At 40.1% G+C, this 19946-nt stretch overlaps 1 protein-coding gene across 1 annotated transcript in view; it reads left to right on the forward strand.

Annotated features, from left to right (window-relative positions):
- Positions 1-19946, forward strand: part of CWC27 (CWC27 spliceosome associated cyclophilin) — a 484083-nt gene that overhangs the window by 308331 nt on the left and 155806 nt on the right. The window contains exon 13 of the mRNA XM_053701329.1: positions 4557-4657. Coding sequence (XP_053557304.1) covers positions 4557-4657 — 101 coding nt within the window. The remainder of the gene's footprint in view (positions 1-4556; positions 4658-19946) is intronic.

The following is a 19946-nucleotide window of genomic DNA, read 5'->3' on the forward strand; positions in this document are numbered from 1 at the left end:
GTTTCTCTGTGGTCCGGGTCATAGGAGGTGGTGAGTGCCCTGGATCATTGGTGTATAAAGGTGCCATTTAATCTATCACAGTACATATTAAAGGTTTATTGTGAGGAGGTCCAGGTTGAACCGCCTGCTCAACTGTGTTCCACATGCTTTGATAAGATTACAATATCTATATAAGAAGTATAATATATTTAGTACTACTGAGCCGTCCACCTCTGAGGGTTCTCCGTCCCACGAGGTGCGTTCCCAACATTCATCTCTGATTACACATGTAGCTCCCCAAGGCCCTACTAATCCTCCCATGGGAGGGGCCTCGTGGCCGCCAGATTTCGTTGCCCAGTTGCAAGAGGCGGTTTCTGCGGCCTTCCATGCCCTACCACGCCCTGCGAAGCGCAAGCAAAGGGAAAGACATAGCTTTCCATCCCAGGGGTCATCTAAGTTGGATGTGTCTTAGAGATTATCCGACAAGGAGGCTGCCTCCGACGGAATCGGCGTCTTCTAGACCTCCGGCTACAGAGGATCCATATTTTAAGTTTAAGATGGAGCATCTGCACTTTTTACTGAAAGAAGTGCTTGCTACGTTGGAGGTTCCAGAACCAAAACCTCCGGAAGAACCTTTGATCCCTAAGCTAGATAGGGTTTACAAGGACAGGGTGGTACCTCAGACCTTCCCAGTGCTTGTGAAGATGGCTACGATTATTAAGAATGAGTGGGAGAAACTGGGCTCGTCCTTTTCTCCCTCTACCTCTTTTAAAAAGCTTTTCCCCATTCCGGACTCTCAGCTTGAGCTATGGGGGGCTATTCCTAAGGTGGATGAAGCGATCTCCATGCTCGCTAAGAAAACAACTATTCCCCTGGAGGATAGTTCGTCATTCAAAGAGCCCATGGATAAAAAGTTGGAATCCATGTTGAGAAAGATGTTCCAACTCACAGGGTTTGTTTTCCAACTGGCAATGGCAAACGCTGCGGTTGCTGGAGCGGCTACCTATTGGTGTGACGCACTGTCAGCTATAGTCGAGGTGGAGACTCCCCTTGAGGAGATACAGGAAAAGATTAAGGCCTTAAGGGTTGCAAATTCTTTTATCTGTGATGCAAATATGCAGGTTATTCGTCTGAATGCTAAGACATCAGGTTTCTCTGTTCTAGCCCGTAGGACTCTGTGGTTTAAGTTGTGGTCTGCTGACATGACTTCCAAGTCTAGATTACTATCCCTTCCGTTTCAGGGGAAAGTTCTTTTTGGTCCAGGCCTGGACTCTATTATATCCACGGTCACAGAAGGCAAGGGTTATTTCCTTCCGCAGGATAAGAAAAATAAGCCTTAGGGCTCTACTTTTCGTCCCTTTGGTTCAGACAAGTCTCAACGCGAGCAGCCTGCTGCCAAGACCGAGCAGTCCATGGGATCTTGGAAGCCAGCTAACTCTTGGAACAAGACCAAGCAGAGCAAGAAGCCCGCCAAGACAAAGTCTGCATGAAATGGCAGCCCCCGATCAGTCGCTGGATCACGTAGGGGGCAGACTATCTCTGTTCGTAGAGGCTTGGATGAGAGACGTACAGGATCCTTGGGTTCTGGAGGTTATCACCCAGGATTACACAATAGGGTTCAATTCCTCCGAGGGGCAGATTCCTCCTGTCAAACCTATCCTCAAGACCAGAGAAGAGAGACGCCTTTCTAGAGTGCGTGAGGGATCTCTCTGAGTAATCATTCCAGTACCTCTAGCAGAAAGGGGTCTAGGGTACTATTTGAACCTTTTTGTGGTCCCAAAGAAGGAGGGCACGTTCTATCCAATTCTGGACCTAAAGTGCCTAAACAAGTTTCTGTCAGTCAGGCTTGGCCCCTCCTGGGGTTGTCCCGATACATCAGATTCCAGTCAGACAACATTACATCGGTGGCTTACATAAACCATCAGGGGGGGGCGAGAAGCTCCCTAGCCATGAGGGAAGTATCTCGGATTCTGGAATGGGCAGAGACTCACAATTGTTCACTCTCAGCGATCCACATTCTGGGTGTAGACAACTAGAAAGCGGACTTTCTCAGCAGACAATCGTTTCATCCGGGGGAATGGTCTCTCCATCCCGAGGTGTTTGCGGAGATCTGCAACAGATGGGGGATGCTGGAGATAGACCTCGTGGTGTCCAGACTCAACTTCAAGCTACCCAAATACGGGTCGCGGTCTAGGGACCCACAGCCAGAGCTGATAGATGCCTTAGCGGTACCTTGGGAGTTCAACCTAATTTACATTTTTCCACCATTGCCACTTTTTCCTTGAGTGGTGGCCCTCATCAAACAAGAGCAAGCTTCGACCATTTTGATTGCTCCATTGTGGCTGCGGAGGACGTGGTTTGCGGATATGGTGGGGATGTTATTGTCTCCTCCATGGAGGTTACCCTGTCGCAGAGATCTGCTGGTTCAGGGTCCCTTTCTACACCAAAATCTCGATTCTCTGAGGCTAACTGCGTGGAGTTTGAACACCTAGTCTTGGCCAAGAGAGGTTTTTCTGAGAGAGTAATTGATACTCTCATCCAGGTCAGGAAGCCGGTCACTCATCGCATCAATCATAAGGTGTGGATGACCTACTTATCCTGGTGTGAGGAACGTCAATATCCCTGGCACAAGGTGAGGGTATCCAGAATTCTGGCCTTTCTCCAGAATGGACTGAATAAGGATCTTGCTGCCAGTTCCTTTAAAGGGACAGATTTCGGCGTTATCGGTGCTGTTACACAAGAAGCTAGCGGAGCTTCCTGATATTCAGTCCTTTGCTCAGGCTCTGTCTAGGATCAGACCTATCTTTAGAAATTCTGCTCCTCCTTGGAGCTTATTAAACTTGGTTCTTAAGGTTTTGCAGAAGGCTCCGTTTGATCTATGCATGTGCTTGACATTAAGATTCTTTCCTGGAAGGTTTTATTCCTACTGGCATTTGAATCGGCTCACAGAGTCTCTGAGTTAGCAGCCTTGCAATCTGAGCCCCCCTTACCTTTTTTTTCATGCTGAATAAGTCTGTGCTTCGCACTGGGTTAGGATTTCTTCCCAAGGTGGTGTCAGATCGTAACATCAATCAGGAGATAGTAGTTCCTTCCTTGTGTCCTAACCCTTCTTCTAAGGAAAGGTTACTGTATAACTTGGATGTGGTTCGAGCCTGGAAGTCACAAAAGATTTCAGACAGACTTCGTCTTATTTGTGGTGTATTCAGGAAAGCGTAGGGGCAGAGGACCTCTTCCACTTCTCTGTATTTTTGGTTGAGGAGCATTATCCGTTTGGCCTATGAGACAGAAGGACATAAGCCTCCTCAGATGGTTATTGCTCGCTCAACTAGAGCTGTGGCCTCTTCTTGGTCCTTTAAGAACGAGGCCTCTGTGGAGCAGATTTGTAAGGCGGCTACTTGGTCCTCTTTACATACTTTTACAAAGTTTTACAAATTTTATTTTTTTGCTTCGGCGGAAGCTGTTTTTGGGAGAAAGGTACTGCAGGCTGTGGTGCCCTCATTATAGGGTCCGCCTCCTTTTACACTCCCGTTTTTGTTCATTCAGTGTCCTCTAGAGCTTGGGTATTTGTTCCCACAAGTAATGAATGAAGCAGTGGACTCTCCTCCCATTAAGATGGGAAACATAAATTATGCTTACCTGATCATTTAATTTCCATCTGTGGGAGGAGAGTCCACTGCTCCTGCCCGTTTGCTCCGGTGGGCGGACCTAAATTTAATATTATTCTTCTGGCACTATTTATACCTTGATATTTCTCTTACTGTCCCTTGTTCCCTTGGCAGAATGACTGGGAGATGAGGGGAGTGGGGAGGTATTTAAACCTTTGGCCGGGGTGTCTTTACCTCCTCATGGTGGCCAGGTTCTTAATTCCCACAAGTAATGAATGAAGCAGTGGACTCTCCTCCCACAGATGGAAATTAAATTATCAGGTAAGCATAATTTATGTTTGTTATAAGGTCTTATTTGAAAGATAAAGTCATTTATATTTAAAAATGGTTTAATTAGTAATTAACTATAGTTAATTATAAATTTGCATCTGATATCATATGTAGGTCTTAAAGGTTTTTTTACTTTTTCTTTTTTAATCATATGTAGATCATGTAATATAATAGTGTGCATAAAAATTTGAAAACATATCAGTAAGTTGTCCCCATTGTATTGGCTTCATTCAATCTCATTTAAAACGTAAACAGATTTTTATTATATTTGAGAAATATCTTTTTGAAACCTATGAAAAAGGTGTTTGTCTTTATAATCACAATACAGAAAACAATGTTTCCTGTCTTCCTGGCAAACTTATTCTTATCATCTAAAAGTACTTATGATTATATATCTTGAAAAAGATTCCTCGAAGTAATTTTCAGCATGTTGCATTAAATGCAGATAGTCTCAGATCATTTCACATGTAAATTACAAAGTCTGATCATCTCAAAACTTGTAGGTACATGAAGCTGCCAGACTGAAAACAGTAGGTGTACAAAATGTGATCTCATAGTGCTTTTCACCTTTCTATCACCCTAATTTACATTGTTAATGTAGAATTGATGTATTATGCAGATAATATTTTTTTTTATTTCCAGACATTAGCTCTGCTGGGCCAGTTTAAATCAAAGCTTACACAGGCAATTTCTGAAACACCAGAAGAAGTATCAGATACAGACGCGGAGGATGACACAGGATGGTAAGGAATTACTTTACCTACTCTGTAACTAAATACACTAACTAGGATATGATTTGGACAACATACATAACATTTACTTTTTATGACTTTTTACAGTTGACAATTAGAAAAATATATCACTGATAACAATTTAATATTTTTTTTTTTTAACTGATGTATACATCTGGTAAATAATTTACTTGGTAAATCAATTTAATATTATGTTTAGCTTTCAGTTGTTGAAATTATTGTATTATCCAATGCACTCATTTGATTTATTTTGGATGTCACTGCCTAATACTGAAATGTGAGCATTTTTTCAGTAACCCTTTTTCCTTTTCATCCTTTCTTGGCCCTGTCTGAAAGATTTTCCCCAAACTTTAGAATGTTAATACTAATGAATAAGTCAGTTTTGTATACTATACAGTACAGATATGTGTGTGTATATACTATACACTACAGATATGTGTGTGTGTATACTAAATAGTACAGATATGTGTGTGTATGTGTATATATATGTGTGTGTATATATATATGTATATATATATATATATATATATATATATATATATATATATATATATATAGTCTGCCAGTACTAAAATAAAAGCCTTTTTTTTTAAATCTTTTCAGCTGTGATGGACTCCCCCAACCTCTCTGATCCCCCCCCCCAAACAGCTCTCTAACCCTCCCCCAGCTACCTATTTGCTGCCATCTTGGGTACTGGCAGCTGTTTGCCAGTACCCAGTTTGCCTCCTAAAAAAAGTTTTTTTTTATTTATTTATTTTTAGAAAATTTGCATTTTTCTGTAGTGTAGCTGCCCCCCTCTTAATACCCCCCTCCCTCTCCCCCTCCCAGATCCTTTGATCATTATTTTTTCTCCCCCTCCCTCTCCCTCCTTCCCAATTAATTACATTGGTGGCAGTGGTTGCTGTGCGCGCACGCCCCCTGCAGCCCCCACGCACCCGGCGTGCACATTGCACATACGGAACCGGATGCCAGGTAGCAGTTGGCCGCCCACCCGCCACCCTGCAGCTGCTCCCACCCACTAACGATCTGCACCATCGCTGGCCGATGCAGAGAGGGCCACAGAGGGAAAAAAGGTATTGCAGTGATGCCTCAATATCGAGGCATAACGGCAATACCTTGAAAGCGGCTGGAAGCAATCACTTCCAGCCGCTTTAAACCCCTAATGACGTACAGGGTACATCACTAATCTTTAAAGACCAGTTTGTGTGACGTACCCTGTACGACGTGTGTCGTTAAGGGGTTAAATGAGTGCTAATGCTACTACTTGTTATTTGATGGCTGAACATCCTCAGAACCTTTATATACTGTAATCATTTACCTAAGCTCCGCAAAGGTACACATAATGTACAAGACCAACCCATTTTATTAGGCATAAGATTGATTTTAGAATATCTTTCTTTGTGGGTAGTTCATTATAACCATTAGCAGTGGGTCTCATTAGTCAAAAAGCACCTTTTGAATTTTGTAGAACTACTCAAATGAGTGAATGATGGATCACAGTTGAAGTATTGCCATTGTATGCATCTATTACCCATGGTATGGGATGTAAAGGGATATCAGTCTGTTTCATTGTTGTAATAAAAAAAAGCACTAAGCAATGGGTTATACGTAATAGAAATCATTGCTCTATGTATTATTTGTCATTTAAAAGGATTTTACCTTTTATATATTTTGTTTAATGTCATTTGTGAAGGGTCCATTATCTCCTGTCACTGCCCCACAAAGGGCTGTGGTCTCTACAGGAAGGCAAATGAGTAGCCTTTCCTTTGAGGTGTTGCTTGTAGTCTGTTTATTGTCCATGCTCAGTAGAAGAATATTGCTGCAACAAATCATGTAATAGTAGAACTGAAGTTCTGTAATGCTAGCTTTCTTATCTAGCTGCAGGCAGTTGTTATACTAAGAATCTCTAAGTGTTCATTTAGGATCTGATGATCAAATATTCTCTAGCTTGGTGAGAAATTATAGTGCTGAACTCACTGAATTTTCTAAGAAAAAGGGTGAAACCTTAAAAATCCAGAGAGATGAGAGCTGCCTCCCTTAGAAAGTAACGAACAAAGCTCTCTGGGAAAGAGAATCTCACAGAAGAGAGTGAAGTTAACAGGGGAGGCCCGGACACTGATAAGTCTCAGTTTGCAACAAATACAAATTAAACTGAAATGTTTTCACTATAATTTAACTTTCATTTCCCTCTAGTTTAGTACACATTACCTTTCTGTCAGTGAAATAAATGTATTGTTAATGTTGAGTAAACTTCACCTGCATACAGCTGGCAAGATAAATCATTGAGATCTGCTGGTGTAAGATGCATAAATAAAATCATGAGAATTGTGAGAGAGATTCAGACACACCCTTGTAACTCCCCTGTTTAGCCCGAGGGACTGTATTAAGGAGCATTACAAGCAAAATACCTTGTTTTTATGTTGCTAAATTTTTTATTTATGATTATGGACAGTCCTTTAATAGGTTTTGGTGGCAAATTATTGAAAAGATAATTTCACATAAGAGAGGAAGTGAGACCTTCTGCATATTTACTTTTGGAACAAAATATGCCAAAAGTTTTCAATAAGGAATGCAATGAACTATTGGCAGTGAGTGCATGTGGCGTTTTCTTTATTTTATTAATATTTTATGTATTTATTTATTTTTGCAAGATTTAGTTTGTGATATCACATTTATTTATGATGTGCTGTAAATATTCCTTTTGTTCATGTAATTGGCAAGAGTCCATGAGCTAGTGACGTATGGGATTTACAATCCTACCAGGAGGGGCAAAGTTTCCCAAACCTCAAAATGCCTATAAATACACCCCTCACCACACCCACAATTCAGTTTTACAAACGTTGCCTCCTATGGAGGTGGTGAAGTAAGTTTGTGCTAAGATTTCTACGTTGATATGCCCTTCTAAGCATTTTGAAGCCCGTTTCCTCTCAGAGTACAGTGAATGTCAGAGGGATGTGAAGGGAGTATGACCTATTGTATGCAATGGTTTTCATCACGGAGATCTATTTCATAGGTTCTCTGTTATCGGTCGTAGAGATTCATCTCCTACCTCCCTTTTCAGATCGACAATATACTCTCATATTCCATTACCTCTACTGATAACTGTTTTCCGTACTGGTTTGGCTATCTGCTAAATGTGGATGGGTCTCTTCTGGTAAGTATGTTTTTATTACTTAAGACACTCTCAGCTATGGTTTGGCACTTTATGTATTTATATAAAATTCTAAATATATGTATTGTACTTATATTTGCCATGATTCAGGTTTCAGTATATTTCCTTTTTCAGACTGTCAGTTTCATATTTGGAAAATGCAATTTTTAGGAAAATGTATTACTTGGGGTATAGTTTTTTTTCCAATTGACTGTCATTTTCAATTCGCGGGCAGAATTAGGCTTGTGAGGGCGCAAAATGCTAAAGTTTATTGCGTCATTCTTGGCGCAAGATTTTTATGGCGCAAAGTTACGCTCATTAACGCAATTTCGTCATTTCCGGCGTCTTAGTTGACGCCGGGTCCTTTCACAAGGTTGCGTCATCTATGACGCGAATGTGTCGTTTCCGGACGTTTTTGGCGCCAAAAAATATTTTTTCTGTTTGTTATGCGTCATACTTTCCGCCAAATATTTTCATTATTTAAGACCCCATTCTTTTTTGCCTCCTGCCTTTTTTCTATATCAGAGGGCTATGCTGTTTGCATTTTTTCCCATTCCTGAAACTGCCATATATGGAAATTGATCATTTTTCTTTATATGTTGTTTTTTTCTCTTACATTTGCAAAATGTCTCAATCTGATCCTGTCTCAGAAATCACTGTTGGAACCCTGCGGCCTGATAACAGTTCTACCAAAGCTAAGTGCATTTTTTGTAAACTTGTGGAGGTTATACCTCCAGCTGTGGTTTGTAATAGTTATCATGATAAACTTTTATATGCAGAGAATGTATCTATCAGTAGTAGTTCATTACCTGTTGCTGTTCCCTCAACAACTAATGCACAAGATATACCTGTAAATTTAAAATTTATTTCTGATTCTATTCAGAAGGCTTTGTCTGCCATTCCGCCTTCTAATAAACGTAAAAGGTCTTTTTAAACTTCTCATAAGGGTGATGAAATTTCAAATGACCAGCAACATACTGAATTATCCTTCTCTGATGAGGATCTATCTGATTCAGAAGATCCTGCCTCAGATATTGACACTGACAAATCCTCTTATTTATTTAAAATAGAGTATATTCGTTCTTTGTTAAAAGAAGTGTTGATTACATTAGATATGGAGGAAACTAGTCCTCTTGATATTAAAACTAGTAAACGTTTAAATTCCGATTATAGACCTCCTGTGGTTATTCCAGAGGTATTTCCAGTTCCTGATGCTATTTCTGATGTGATTTCTAAGGAATGGAATAGGCCTTAAAAAATTGTATCCTTTGCCAGCAGTTAGATTGGAGTTTTGGGAAAAGATCCCCAAAGTTGATGGGGCTATCTCTACTCTTGCTAAACGTACTACTATTCCTACGGAAGATAGTACTTCTTTTAAAGATCCTTTAGATAGGAAACTTGAATCTTATCTAAGGAAAGCTTATTTATATTCAGGTCATCTTCTTAGGCCTGCAATTTATTTGGCTGATGTTGCAGCTGCTTAATTTTTTTTGTCTAGCATTGTTAAGTTGATTCAACATGCTAATAATTTCATTTGTGAGGCCATTTTTTATATTATCAAAATTGATGTTAAATCTATGTCTTTAGCTATTTTAGCTAGAAGAGCTTTGTGGCTCAAATCTTGGAATGCTGATATGACTTCTAAGTCCAGATTGCTATCTCTTTCTTTCCAAAGTAATAAATTATTTGGTTCTCAGTTGGATTCAATAATTTCAACTGTCACTGTAGGGAAGGGAGTTTTTTTTTGCCTAAGGGAAAATCTAAAGCTTCTAACCTTTTCTTTCATGTAATTAGCAAGAGTCCATGAGCTAGTGACGTATATGATATACATTCCTACCAGGAGGGGCAAAGTTTCCCAAACCTAAAAATGCCTATAAATACACCCCTCACCACACCCACAAATCAGTTTTACAAACTTTGCCTCCCATGGAGGTGGTGAAGTAAGTTTGTGCTAGATTCTTCGTTGATATGCGCTTCGCAGCAGGCTGGAGCCCGGTTTTCCTCTCAGTCTGCAGTGAATGTCAGAGGGATGTGAAGAGAGCATTGCCTATTTGAATTCAATGATCTCCTTCTACGGGGTCTATTTCATAGGTTCTCTGTTATCGGTCGTAGAGATTCATCTCTTACCTCCCTTTTCAGATCGACGATATACTCTTATATATACCATTACCTCTACTGATTCTCGTTTCAGTACTGGTTTGGCTTTCTACTACATGTAGATGAGTGTCCTGGGGTAAGTAAGTCTTATTTTTGTGACACTCTAAGCTATGGTTGGGCACTTTTATATAAAGTTCTAAATATATGTGTTTAAACATTTATTTGCCTTGATTCAGGATGTTCAACATTCCTTATTTCAGGCAGTCAGTTTCATTATTTGGGATAATGCATATGAATAATCAATTTTTCTTACCTTAAAATTTGACTTTTTTCCTGTGGGCTGTTAGGCTCGCGGGGGCTGAAAATGCTTCTTTTTATTGCGTCATTTTTGGCGCAGACTTTTTTGGCGCAAACATTTTCTTTGTCATTTCCAGCGTCATACTTGTCGCCGGAAGTTGCGTCATTTTTTTGACGTTTTTTGCGCCAAAAAGGTCGACGTCACCGGATGTGGCGTCATTTTTGGCGCTTAAAGCATTTAGGCGCCCAATAATGTGGGCGTCTTTTTTGGCGCCAAAAAATATGGGCGTCATTTTTGTCTCCACATTATTTAAGTCTCATTGCTTATTTGCTTCTGGTTGCTAGAAGCTTGTTCATTGGCATTTCTTTCATGTAATTAGCAAGAGTCCATGAGCTAGTGACGTTATGGATATACATTCCTACCAGGAGGGGCAAAGTTTCCCAAACCTCAAAATGCCTATAAATACACCCCTCACCACACCCACAAATCAGTTTTTACAAACTTTGCCTCCTATGGAGGTGGTGAAGTAAGTTTGTGCTAGATTCTACGTTGATATGCGCTCCGCAGCAGGTTGGAGCCCGGTTTTCCTCTCAGCGTGCAGTGAATGTCAGAGGAATGTGAGGAGAGTATTGCCTATTTGAATTCAATGATCTCCTTCTACGGGGTCTATTTCATAGGTTCTCTGTTATCGGTCGTAGAGATTCATCTCTTACCTCCCTTTTCAGATCGACGATATACTCTTATTTATATACCATTACCTCTGGTGACTTTCGTTTCAGTACTGTTTTGGCTTTCTACAACATGTAGATGAGTGTCCTGGGGTAAGTAAGTCTTATTTTCTGTGACACTCTAAGCTATGGTTGGGCACTTTTTTATAAAGTTCTAAATATATGTATTCAAACATTTATTTGCCTTGACTCAGGATGTTCAACATTCCTTATTTCAGACAGTCAGTTTCATATTTGGGATAATGCATATGAATAAATCAATTTTTTTCTTACCTTAAAATTTGACTTTTTCACTGTGGGCTGTTAGGCTCGCGGGGGCTGAAAATGCTTCATTTTATTGCGTCATTCTTGGCGCAGACTTTTTTGGCGCAAATTTTTTTTTCTGTTTCCGGCGTCATACGTGTCACCGGAAGTTGCGTCATTTTTGACGTTCATTTGCGCCAAAAGTGTCGGCGTTCCGGATGTGGTGTCATTTTTGGCGCCAAAAGCATTTAGGCACCAAATAATGTGGGCGTCATTTTTGGCGCTAAAAAAATATGGGCGTCACTTTTGCTTCTGGTTGCTAGAAGCTTTTTCACTGGCATTTTTTCCCATTCCTGAAACTGTCATTTAAGGAATTTGATCAATTTTGCTCTATATGTTGTTTTTTCTATTACATATTGCAAGATGTCCCACGTTGAAACTGAGTCAGAAGATACTTCTGGAAAATCGCTGCCTGGTGCTGGAGCTACCAAAGCTAAGTGTATCTGCTGTAAACTTATGGTATCTGTTCCTCCAGCTGTTGTTTGTACTGTTTGTCATGACAAACTTATTAATGCAGATAATATTTCCTTTAGTACTGTTACATTACCTGTTGCTGTTCCATCAACATCTAATACTCAGAGTGTTCCTAATAACATAAGAGATTTTGTTTCTAAATCCATTAAGAAGGCTATGTCTGTTATTCCTCCTTCTAGTAAACGTAAAAAGTCTTTTAAAACTTCTCATTTTTCAGATGAATTTTTAAATGAACATCATCATTCTGATTCTGATAATGGTTCTTCTGGTTCAGAGGATTCTGTCTCAGAGGTTGATGCTGATAAATCTTCATATTTATTTAAAATGGAATTTATTCGTTCTTTACTTAAAGAAGTCCTAATTGCATTAGAAATTGAGGATTCTGGTCCTCTTGATACTAAATCTAAACGTTTAGATAAGGTTTTTAAATCTCCTGTAGTTATTCCAGAAGTTTTTCCTGTCCCTGGTGCTATTTCTGAAGTAATTTCCAGGGAATGGAATAATTTGGGTAATTCATTTATTCCTTCTAAACGTTTTAAGCAATTATATCCTGTGCCATCTGACAGATTAGAGTTTTGGGACAAAATCCCTAAGGTTGATGGGGCTGTCTCTACTCTTGCTAAGCGTACTACTATTCCTACGGCAGATGGTACTTCTTTTAAGGATCCTTTAGATAGGAAAATTGAATCCTTTCTACGAAAAGCTTACTTGTGTTCAGGTAATCTTCTTAGACCTGCTATATCTTTAGCGGATGTTGCTGCAGCTTCAACTTTTTGGTTAGAAGCTTTAGCGCAACAAGTAACAGATCATAATTCTCATAGCATTATTATTCTTCTTCAACATGCTAATAATTTTATTTGTGATGCCATCTTTGATATCATTAGAGTTGATGTCAGGTATCTGTCTCTAGCTATTTTAGCTAGAAAAGCTTTATGGCTTAAAACTTGGAATGCTGATATGTCTTCTAAGTCTACTCTGCTTTCCCTTTCTTTCCAGGGTAATAAATTGTTTGGTTCTCAGTTGGATTCTATTATCTCAACTGTTACTGGAGGGAAAGGAACTTTTTTACCACAGGGTAAAAAATCTAAAGGTAAATTTAGGTCTAATAATCGTTTTCGTTCCTTTCGTCACAACAAGGAACAAAAACCTGATCCTTCATCCTCAGGAGCAGTATCAGTTTGGAAACCATCTCCAGTCTGGAATAAATCCAAGCCTTTTAGAAAATCAAAGCCAGCTCCTAAGTCCACATGAAGGTGCGGCCCTCATTCCAGCCCAGCTGGTAGGGGGCAGATTACGTTTTTTCAAAGAAATTTGGATCAATTCGATTCACAATCTTTGGATTCAGAATATTGTTTCACAAGGGTACAGAATAGGCTTCAAGATAAGGCCTCCTGCAAGAAGATTTTTTCTTTCCCGTGTCCCAATAAATCCAGTGAAGGCTCAAGCATTTCTGAAATGTGTTTCAGATCTAGAGTTGGCTGGAGTAATTGTGCCAGTTCCAGCTTTGGAACAGGGGCTGGGGTTCTACTCAAATCTCTTCATTGTACCAAAGAAGGAGAATTCCTTCAGACCAGTTCTGGATTTAAAAATATTGAATCGTTATGTAAGGATACCAACATTCAAAATGGTAACTATAAGGACTATTCTGCCTTTTGTTCAGCAAGGGCATTATATGTCCACAATAGATTTACAAGATGCATATCTGCATATTCCGATTCATCCAGATCACTATCAGTTTCTGAGATTCTCTTTTCTAGACAAGCATTACCAGTTTGTGGCTCTGCCGTTTGGCCTAGCAACCGCTCCAAGGATTTTTACAAAGGTTCTCGGTGCCCTACTATCTGTAATCAGAGAACAGGGTATTGTGGTATTTCCTTATTTGGACGCTATCTTGGTACTTGCTCAGTCTTCACATTTACCAGAATCTCATACGAATCGACTTTTATTGTTTCTTCGAGAACATGGTTGGAGGATCAATTTACCAAAGAGTTCGTTGATTCCTCAGACAAGGGTAACCTTTTTAGGTTTCCAGATAGATTCAGTGTCCATGACTCTGTCGCTGACGGACAAGAGACGTCTGAAATTGGTTTCAGCTTGTCGAAACCTTCAGTCTCAATCATTCCCTTCGGTAGCCTTATGCATGGAAATTCTAGGTCTTATGACTGCTGCATCGGACGTGATCCCCTTTGCTCGTTTTCACATGGGACCTCTTCAGCTCTGTATGCTGAACCAGTGGTGCAGGGATTATACAAAGATATCACAATTAATATCTTTAAAACCGATTGTACGACACTCTCTGACGTGGTGGACAGACCACCATCGTTTAGTTCAGGGGGGCTTCTTTTGTTCTTCCGACCTGAACTGTGATCTCAACAGATGCAAGTCTGACAGGTTGGGGAGCTGTATGGGGGTCTCTGACAGCACAAGGGGTTTGGGAATCTCAGGAGGCGAGATTACCTATCAACATTTTGGAACTCCGTGCGATTTTCAGAGCTCTTCAGTCTTGGCCTCTTCTAATGAGAGTCGTTAATTTGTTTTCAGACGGACAATGTCACAACCGTGGCATATGTCAATCATCAAGGAGGGACTCACAGTCCTCTGGCTATGAAAGAAGTATCTTGAATACTTGTATGGGCGAAATCCAGCTCCTGTCTAATTTCTGCGGTTCATATCCCAGGTATAGACAATTGGGAAGCGGATTATCTCAGCCGCCAAACATCCGGGCGAATGGTCTCTTCACCCAGAGGTATTTCGTCAGATTGTCCAAAGGTGGGGACTTCCAGAAATAGATCTGATGGCTTCTCATCTAAACAAGAAGCTTCCCAGGTATCTGTCCAGATCCAGGGATCCTCAGGCGGAAGCAGTGGTTGCATTGTCACTTCCTTGGAAGTATCATCCTGCCTATATCTTTCCGCCTCTAGTTCTTTTTCCAAGAGTGATTTCCAAGATTCTAAAGGAGCATTCGTTTGTTCTGCTGGTGGCTCCAGCATGGCCTCACAGGTTTTGGTATGCAGATCTTGTCCGGATGGCTACTTGCCAACCGTGGACTCTTCCGTTAAGACCAGACCTTCTATCGCAAGGTCCTTTTTTCCATCAGGATCTCAAATCCTTAAATTTGAAGGTATGGAGATTGAACGCTTGATTCTCAGTCATAGAGGTTTCTCTGACTCCGTAATTAATACTATGTTACAGGCTCGTAAATCTGTATCTAGGAAGATATATTATCGAGTCTGGAAGGCTTACATTTCTTGGTGTTCTTCTCATCATTTTTCTTGGCATTCTTTTAGAATTCCTAGAATTTTACAGTTTCTTCAGGATGGTTTGGATAAAGGTTTGTCTGCAAGTTCCTTGAAAGGACAAATCTCTGCTCTTTCTGTTCTTTATCACAGCAAGATTGCTAATCTTCCTGATATTCATTGTTTTGTACAGGCTTTGGTTCGTATAAGACCTGTCATTAAGTCAATTTCTCCTCCTTGGAGTTTGAATTTGGTTCTGGGGGCTCTTCAAGCTCCTCCTTTTGAACCTATGCATTCACTGGATATTAAATTACTTTCTTGGAAAGTTTTGTTTCTTTTGGCCATCTCTCCTGCTAGAAGAGTTTCTGAATTATCTGCTCTTTCTTGTGAGTCTCCTTTTCTGATTTTTCATCAGGATAAGGCGGTGTTGCGAACTTCATTTAAATTTTTACCTAAGGTTGTGAATTCTAACAACATTAGTAGAGAAATTGTGGTTCCTTCATTGTGTCCTAATCCTAAGAACTCTAAGGAAAGATCGTTGCATTCTTTGGATGTAGTTAGAGCTTTGAAATATTATGTTGAAGCTACTAAAGATTTCCGAAAGACTTCTAGTCTATTTGTTATCTTTTCTGGTTCTAGGAAAGGTCAGAAGGCTTCTGCCATTTCTTTGGCATCTTGGTTAAAGTCTTTGATTCATCATGCTTATGTTGAGTCGGGTAGAACTCCGCCTCAAAGGATTACAGCTCATTCAACTAGGTCTGTCTCTACTTCCTGGGCATTTAGGAATGAAGCTTCGGTTGATCAGATTTGCAAAGCAGCAACTTGGTCTTCTTTGCATACTTTTCCTAAATTCTATCATTTTGATGTGTTTTCTTCTTCTGAAGCAGTCTTTGGTAGAAAAGTACTTCAGGCAGCTGTTTCAGTTTGATTCTTCTGCTTATAATTTCAGGTTTTTTTTTCATGATATGATTTAAACGTTGTTTTGGGGTGTGGATTATTTTTCAGCGGAATTGGCTGTCTTTATTTTATCCCTTCCTCTCTAGTGACTCTTGCGTGGAAGCTCCACATCTTGGGTATTCATTATCCCATACGTCACTAGCTCATGGACTCTTGCTAATTACATGAAAGAAAACATAATTTATGTAAGAACTTACCTGATAAATTCATTTCTTTCATATTAGCAAGAGTCCATGAGGCCCACCCTTTTTTGTGGTGGTTATGATTTTTTTGTATAAAGCACAATTATTCCAATTCCTTATTTTTTATGCTTTCGCACTTTTTTCTTATCACCCCACTTCTTGGCTATTCGTTAAACTGATTTGTGGGTGTGGTGAGGGGTGTATTTATAGGCATTTTGAGGTTTGGGAAACTTTGCCCCTCCTGGTAGGAATGTATATCCCATACGTCACTAGCTCATGGACTCTTGCTAATATGAAAGAAATGAATTTATCAGGTAAGTTCTTACATAAATTATGTTTTTCGTTCCTTTTGACAAAATAAGGAACAGAAACCTAATCCTTCCCCCAAGGAATCTGCTTCCAATTGGAAGCCTTCTTCAAATTGGGATAATTTCAAGCCATTTAAGAGATCAAAACCAGCCCCCAAGTCTGCATGAAGGTGCTATCCTCATTCCAGCTCAGCTGGTAGGGGGCAGATTAAAATTTTTCAAAGATGTTTGGATCAATTCGGACCAAAATCATTGGATTCAGAGTATTGTCTCTCAGGGGTACAGAATAGGATTCAGAGTAAGACCGCCTGTGAGAAGATTTTTTCTCTCACACATTCCGACAAACCCAGTAAAGGCTCAGACTTTCCTGAAGTGTGTTTCAGACCTGGAATTATCAGGGGTAATCATTCCAGTTCCTTTTCAGGAACAGGGTCTGGGGTTTTATTCAAATTTGTTGCTCTTCCTTTTGGCCTAGCGACAGCTCCAAGAATCTTATCAAAGGTTCTAGGTGCCCTACTGTCTGTAATCAGAGAGTGGGGTATTGCGGTATTTCCTTATTTGGACGATATCTTGGTACTCGCTCAGTCTTTACGTTCTGCAGAATCTCACACAAATCAACTAGTGTTGTTTCTTCGAAGACATGGTTGGAGGATCAGTTTACCAATAAGTTATTTGATTCCTCAGACAAAGGTAACCTTTTTAGGTTTCCAGATAGATTCAGTGTCCATGACTTTGTGTCTAACAGACAAGAGATGTTTGAAATTGGTTGCAGCCTGTCGGAACCTTCAGTCTCAGTCATTCCCTTCAGTAGCTATGTGCATGGAGGTTTTAGGTCTCATGACTACAGCATCGGACGCGATCCCCTTTGCTCGTTTTCATATGAGACCTCTTCAGCTTTGTATGCTGAACCAATGGTGCAGGGATTATACAAGGATATCACAATTAATATCCTTAAATCCCAATGTTCGACTTTCTCTGATTTGGTGGTTAGGTCACCATTGTGTAATTTTAGGGACCTCTTTCGTTCGTCCAACCTGGACTGTGACCACAACAGATGCTAGTCTTTCAGGTTGGGGAACTGTTTGGGGATCTCTGACAGCACAAGGGGTTTGGAAATCTCAAGAGGCGAGATTACTAATCAATATTTTTGTTTTGTGCAGGCTTTGGTTGGTATCAAGCCTGTCATTAAATCAATCTCCCCTCCTTGGAGTCTTAATTTAGTTTTGAAGGTTTTACAGGCTCCTCTGCTTGAGCCTATGCATTCTTTGGACATTAAACTACTTTCTTGGAAAGTGTTGTTTCTTTTGACCATCTCTTCTGCTAGAAGATTTTCTGAATTATCCGCTCTTTCTTGTGAATCTCCTTTTCTGATTTTTCATCAGGATAAGGCGGTTTAGCGGACTTTAAATTCTTAAGGTTGTGAATTCTAACAACATTAATAGAGAAATTGTTGTCCCTTCCTTGTGTCCTAATCCTAAGAATTCTTTGGAGAGATCCTTACATTCTTTGTATGTGGTAAGAGCTTTGAAATATTATATTGAAGCTACTAAAGATTCCAGGAAGACTTCTAGTCTATTTGTTATATTTTCTGGTTCTAGGAAAGGTCAGAAGGCTTCTGCTCTTTCCTTGGCTTCATGGTTAAAGCTTTTGATTCATCAAGCTTATTTGGAGTCGGGTCAAGCCCTGTCTCAGAGAATTTACAGCTCATTCTACTAGATCAGTCTCAGAATGAAGCTTCAGTTGATCAGATTTACAAAGCAGCAACTTGGTCTTCTTTGCATACATTTACTATATTCTACCGTTTTGATGTATTTGCTTCTTCGAAAGCAGTTTTTGGTAGAAAGGTTCTTCAGGCAGCTGTTTCAGTTTGATTCTTCTGCTTATGTTTTAAGTTTTTCTTTTCATTTATGAGAATAAACGTATATATTTTGGGTTGTGGATTAATTTTTTTCAGCGAAAAATGGCTGTTTTTGTTTTATCACTCCCTCTCTAGTGACTCTTGAGTGGAGTTCCACATCTTGGGTATTGCTATCCCATACGTCACTAGCTCATGCACTCTTGCCAATTACTTGAAAGAAAACATAATTTATTTTAGAACTTACCTGATAAATTAATTTCTTTCATATTGGCAAGAGTCCATGATGCCCACCCTTTTTATGGTGGTTATGATTTTTTTGTATAAAGCACAATTATTTCCAAATTCCTTTGTTGATGCTTTTTACTCCATTCTTTATCACCCAACTACTTGGCTATTCGTTAAACTAAATTGTGGGTGTGGTGAGAGGTGTATTTATAGGCATTTTGAGGTTTGGGAAACTTTGCCCCTCCTGGTAGGATTGTATATCCCATACGTCACTAGCTCATGGACTCTTGCCAATATGAAAGAAATTAATTTATCAGGTAAGTTCTTACATAAATTATGTTTTTCTTTCATATAGGTGGCAAGAGTCCATGAGCTAGTGACATATGGGATATACATTCCTACCAGGAGGGGGCAAAGCTTCCTAAACCTCAAATGCCTATAAATACACCTCCCACCTCACTTATACCTTAGGAGGTAGTGAAGCATGATGTGCTTGATTTTTTCAGTGAAAGGTGCTTCTAAGCATATTGAAGCCCAGTACAGTGTTTGTCTTGAGGGATGTGAAGGGACTATTGCCTGATGATACAATGTAGTTTGAAACATATCTTTGTATGTCTTAGGCGGCGACGTCTTCTTCTTCCAGGAACCAGCCGGCGCGGAGCGGAGGAGTTGATGACCGTGGAGCTGAAGACCATCCTCTCTGGAACTGAAGACCGACGATGCATGAACTGAAGATCGGCGACGCTGGAACTGAAGACCGGAGCCATGGAGCATTGGCTAATCCGCCAATAGAATTGAATTAAAGTAGCTCTCATCCGATGGGCTGATTTGAATTTAAAGGCTCAAATCAGCCAATATGAATTCAAGGGACGACATTTTTAATCGCGTACCTTGAATTCCTATTCAGTGTACGGTGGCGATCGTATGAAGAGGATCCTCCACGCTCCATGGCTCCGGTCTTCAGTTCCAGAGAGGACGGTCTTCAGCTCCACGGTCATCGGTCTTCAACTGCTCCGCTCCGCGCCGGCTGGTTCCTGGAAGAAGAAGACTTCTCCACCTGGAACAGGACCTTCTCCGCCGGCCTTCAGGACAGGTAAGGACCACTTGGGGGTTAGACTTAGGTTTTTTTAAGGGGGGATAGGGTGGGTTTTAGAGAAGGGGTGTGTGGGTGGTGGGTTGTAATGGGGGGGTGTTCTTTTTTTTTACAGGTAAAAGAGCTGATTACTTTGGGGCAATGCCCCACAAAAGGCCTTTTTAAGGGCTGGTAATAGAGCTTATTACTTTTTGTAATTTAGTTTAGGGTAGGGACATTTTTTTTATTTTGGGGGGGCTTTATTTTATTAGGGGGCTTAGATTAGGTGTAATTAGCTTAAAATTCTTGTAATCTTTTATTTTTTGTAATTTAGTGTTTGTTTTTTTTGTAATATAGTTTAGTGTATTTAATTATATTTTAGTTTAGATAC

The sequence above is a fragment of the Bombina bombina genome, chromosome 2 (genome assembly GCF_027579735.1).
Source record: "Bombina bombina isolate aBomBom1 chromosome 2, aBomBom1.pri, whole genome shotgun sequence".
NCBI lineage: Eukaryota > Metazoa > Chordata > Amphibia > Anura > Bombinatoridae > Bombina > Bombina bombina.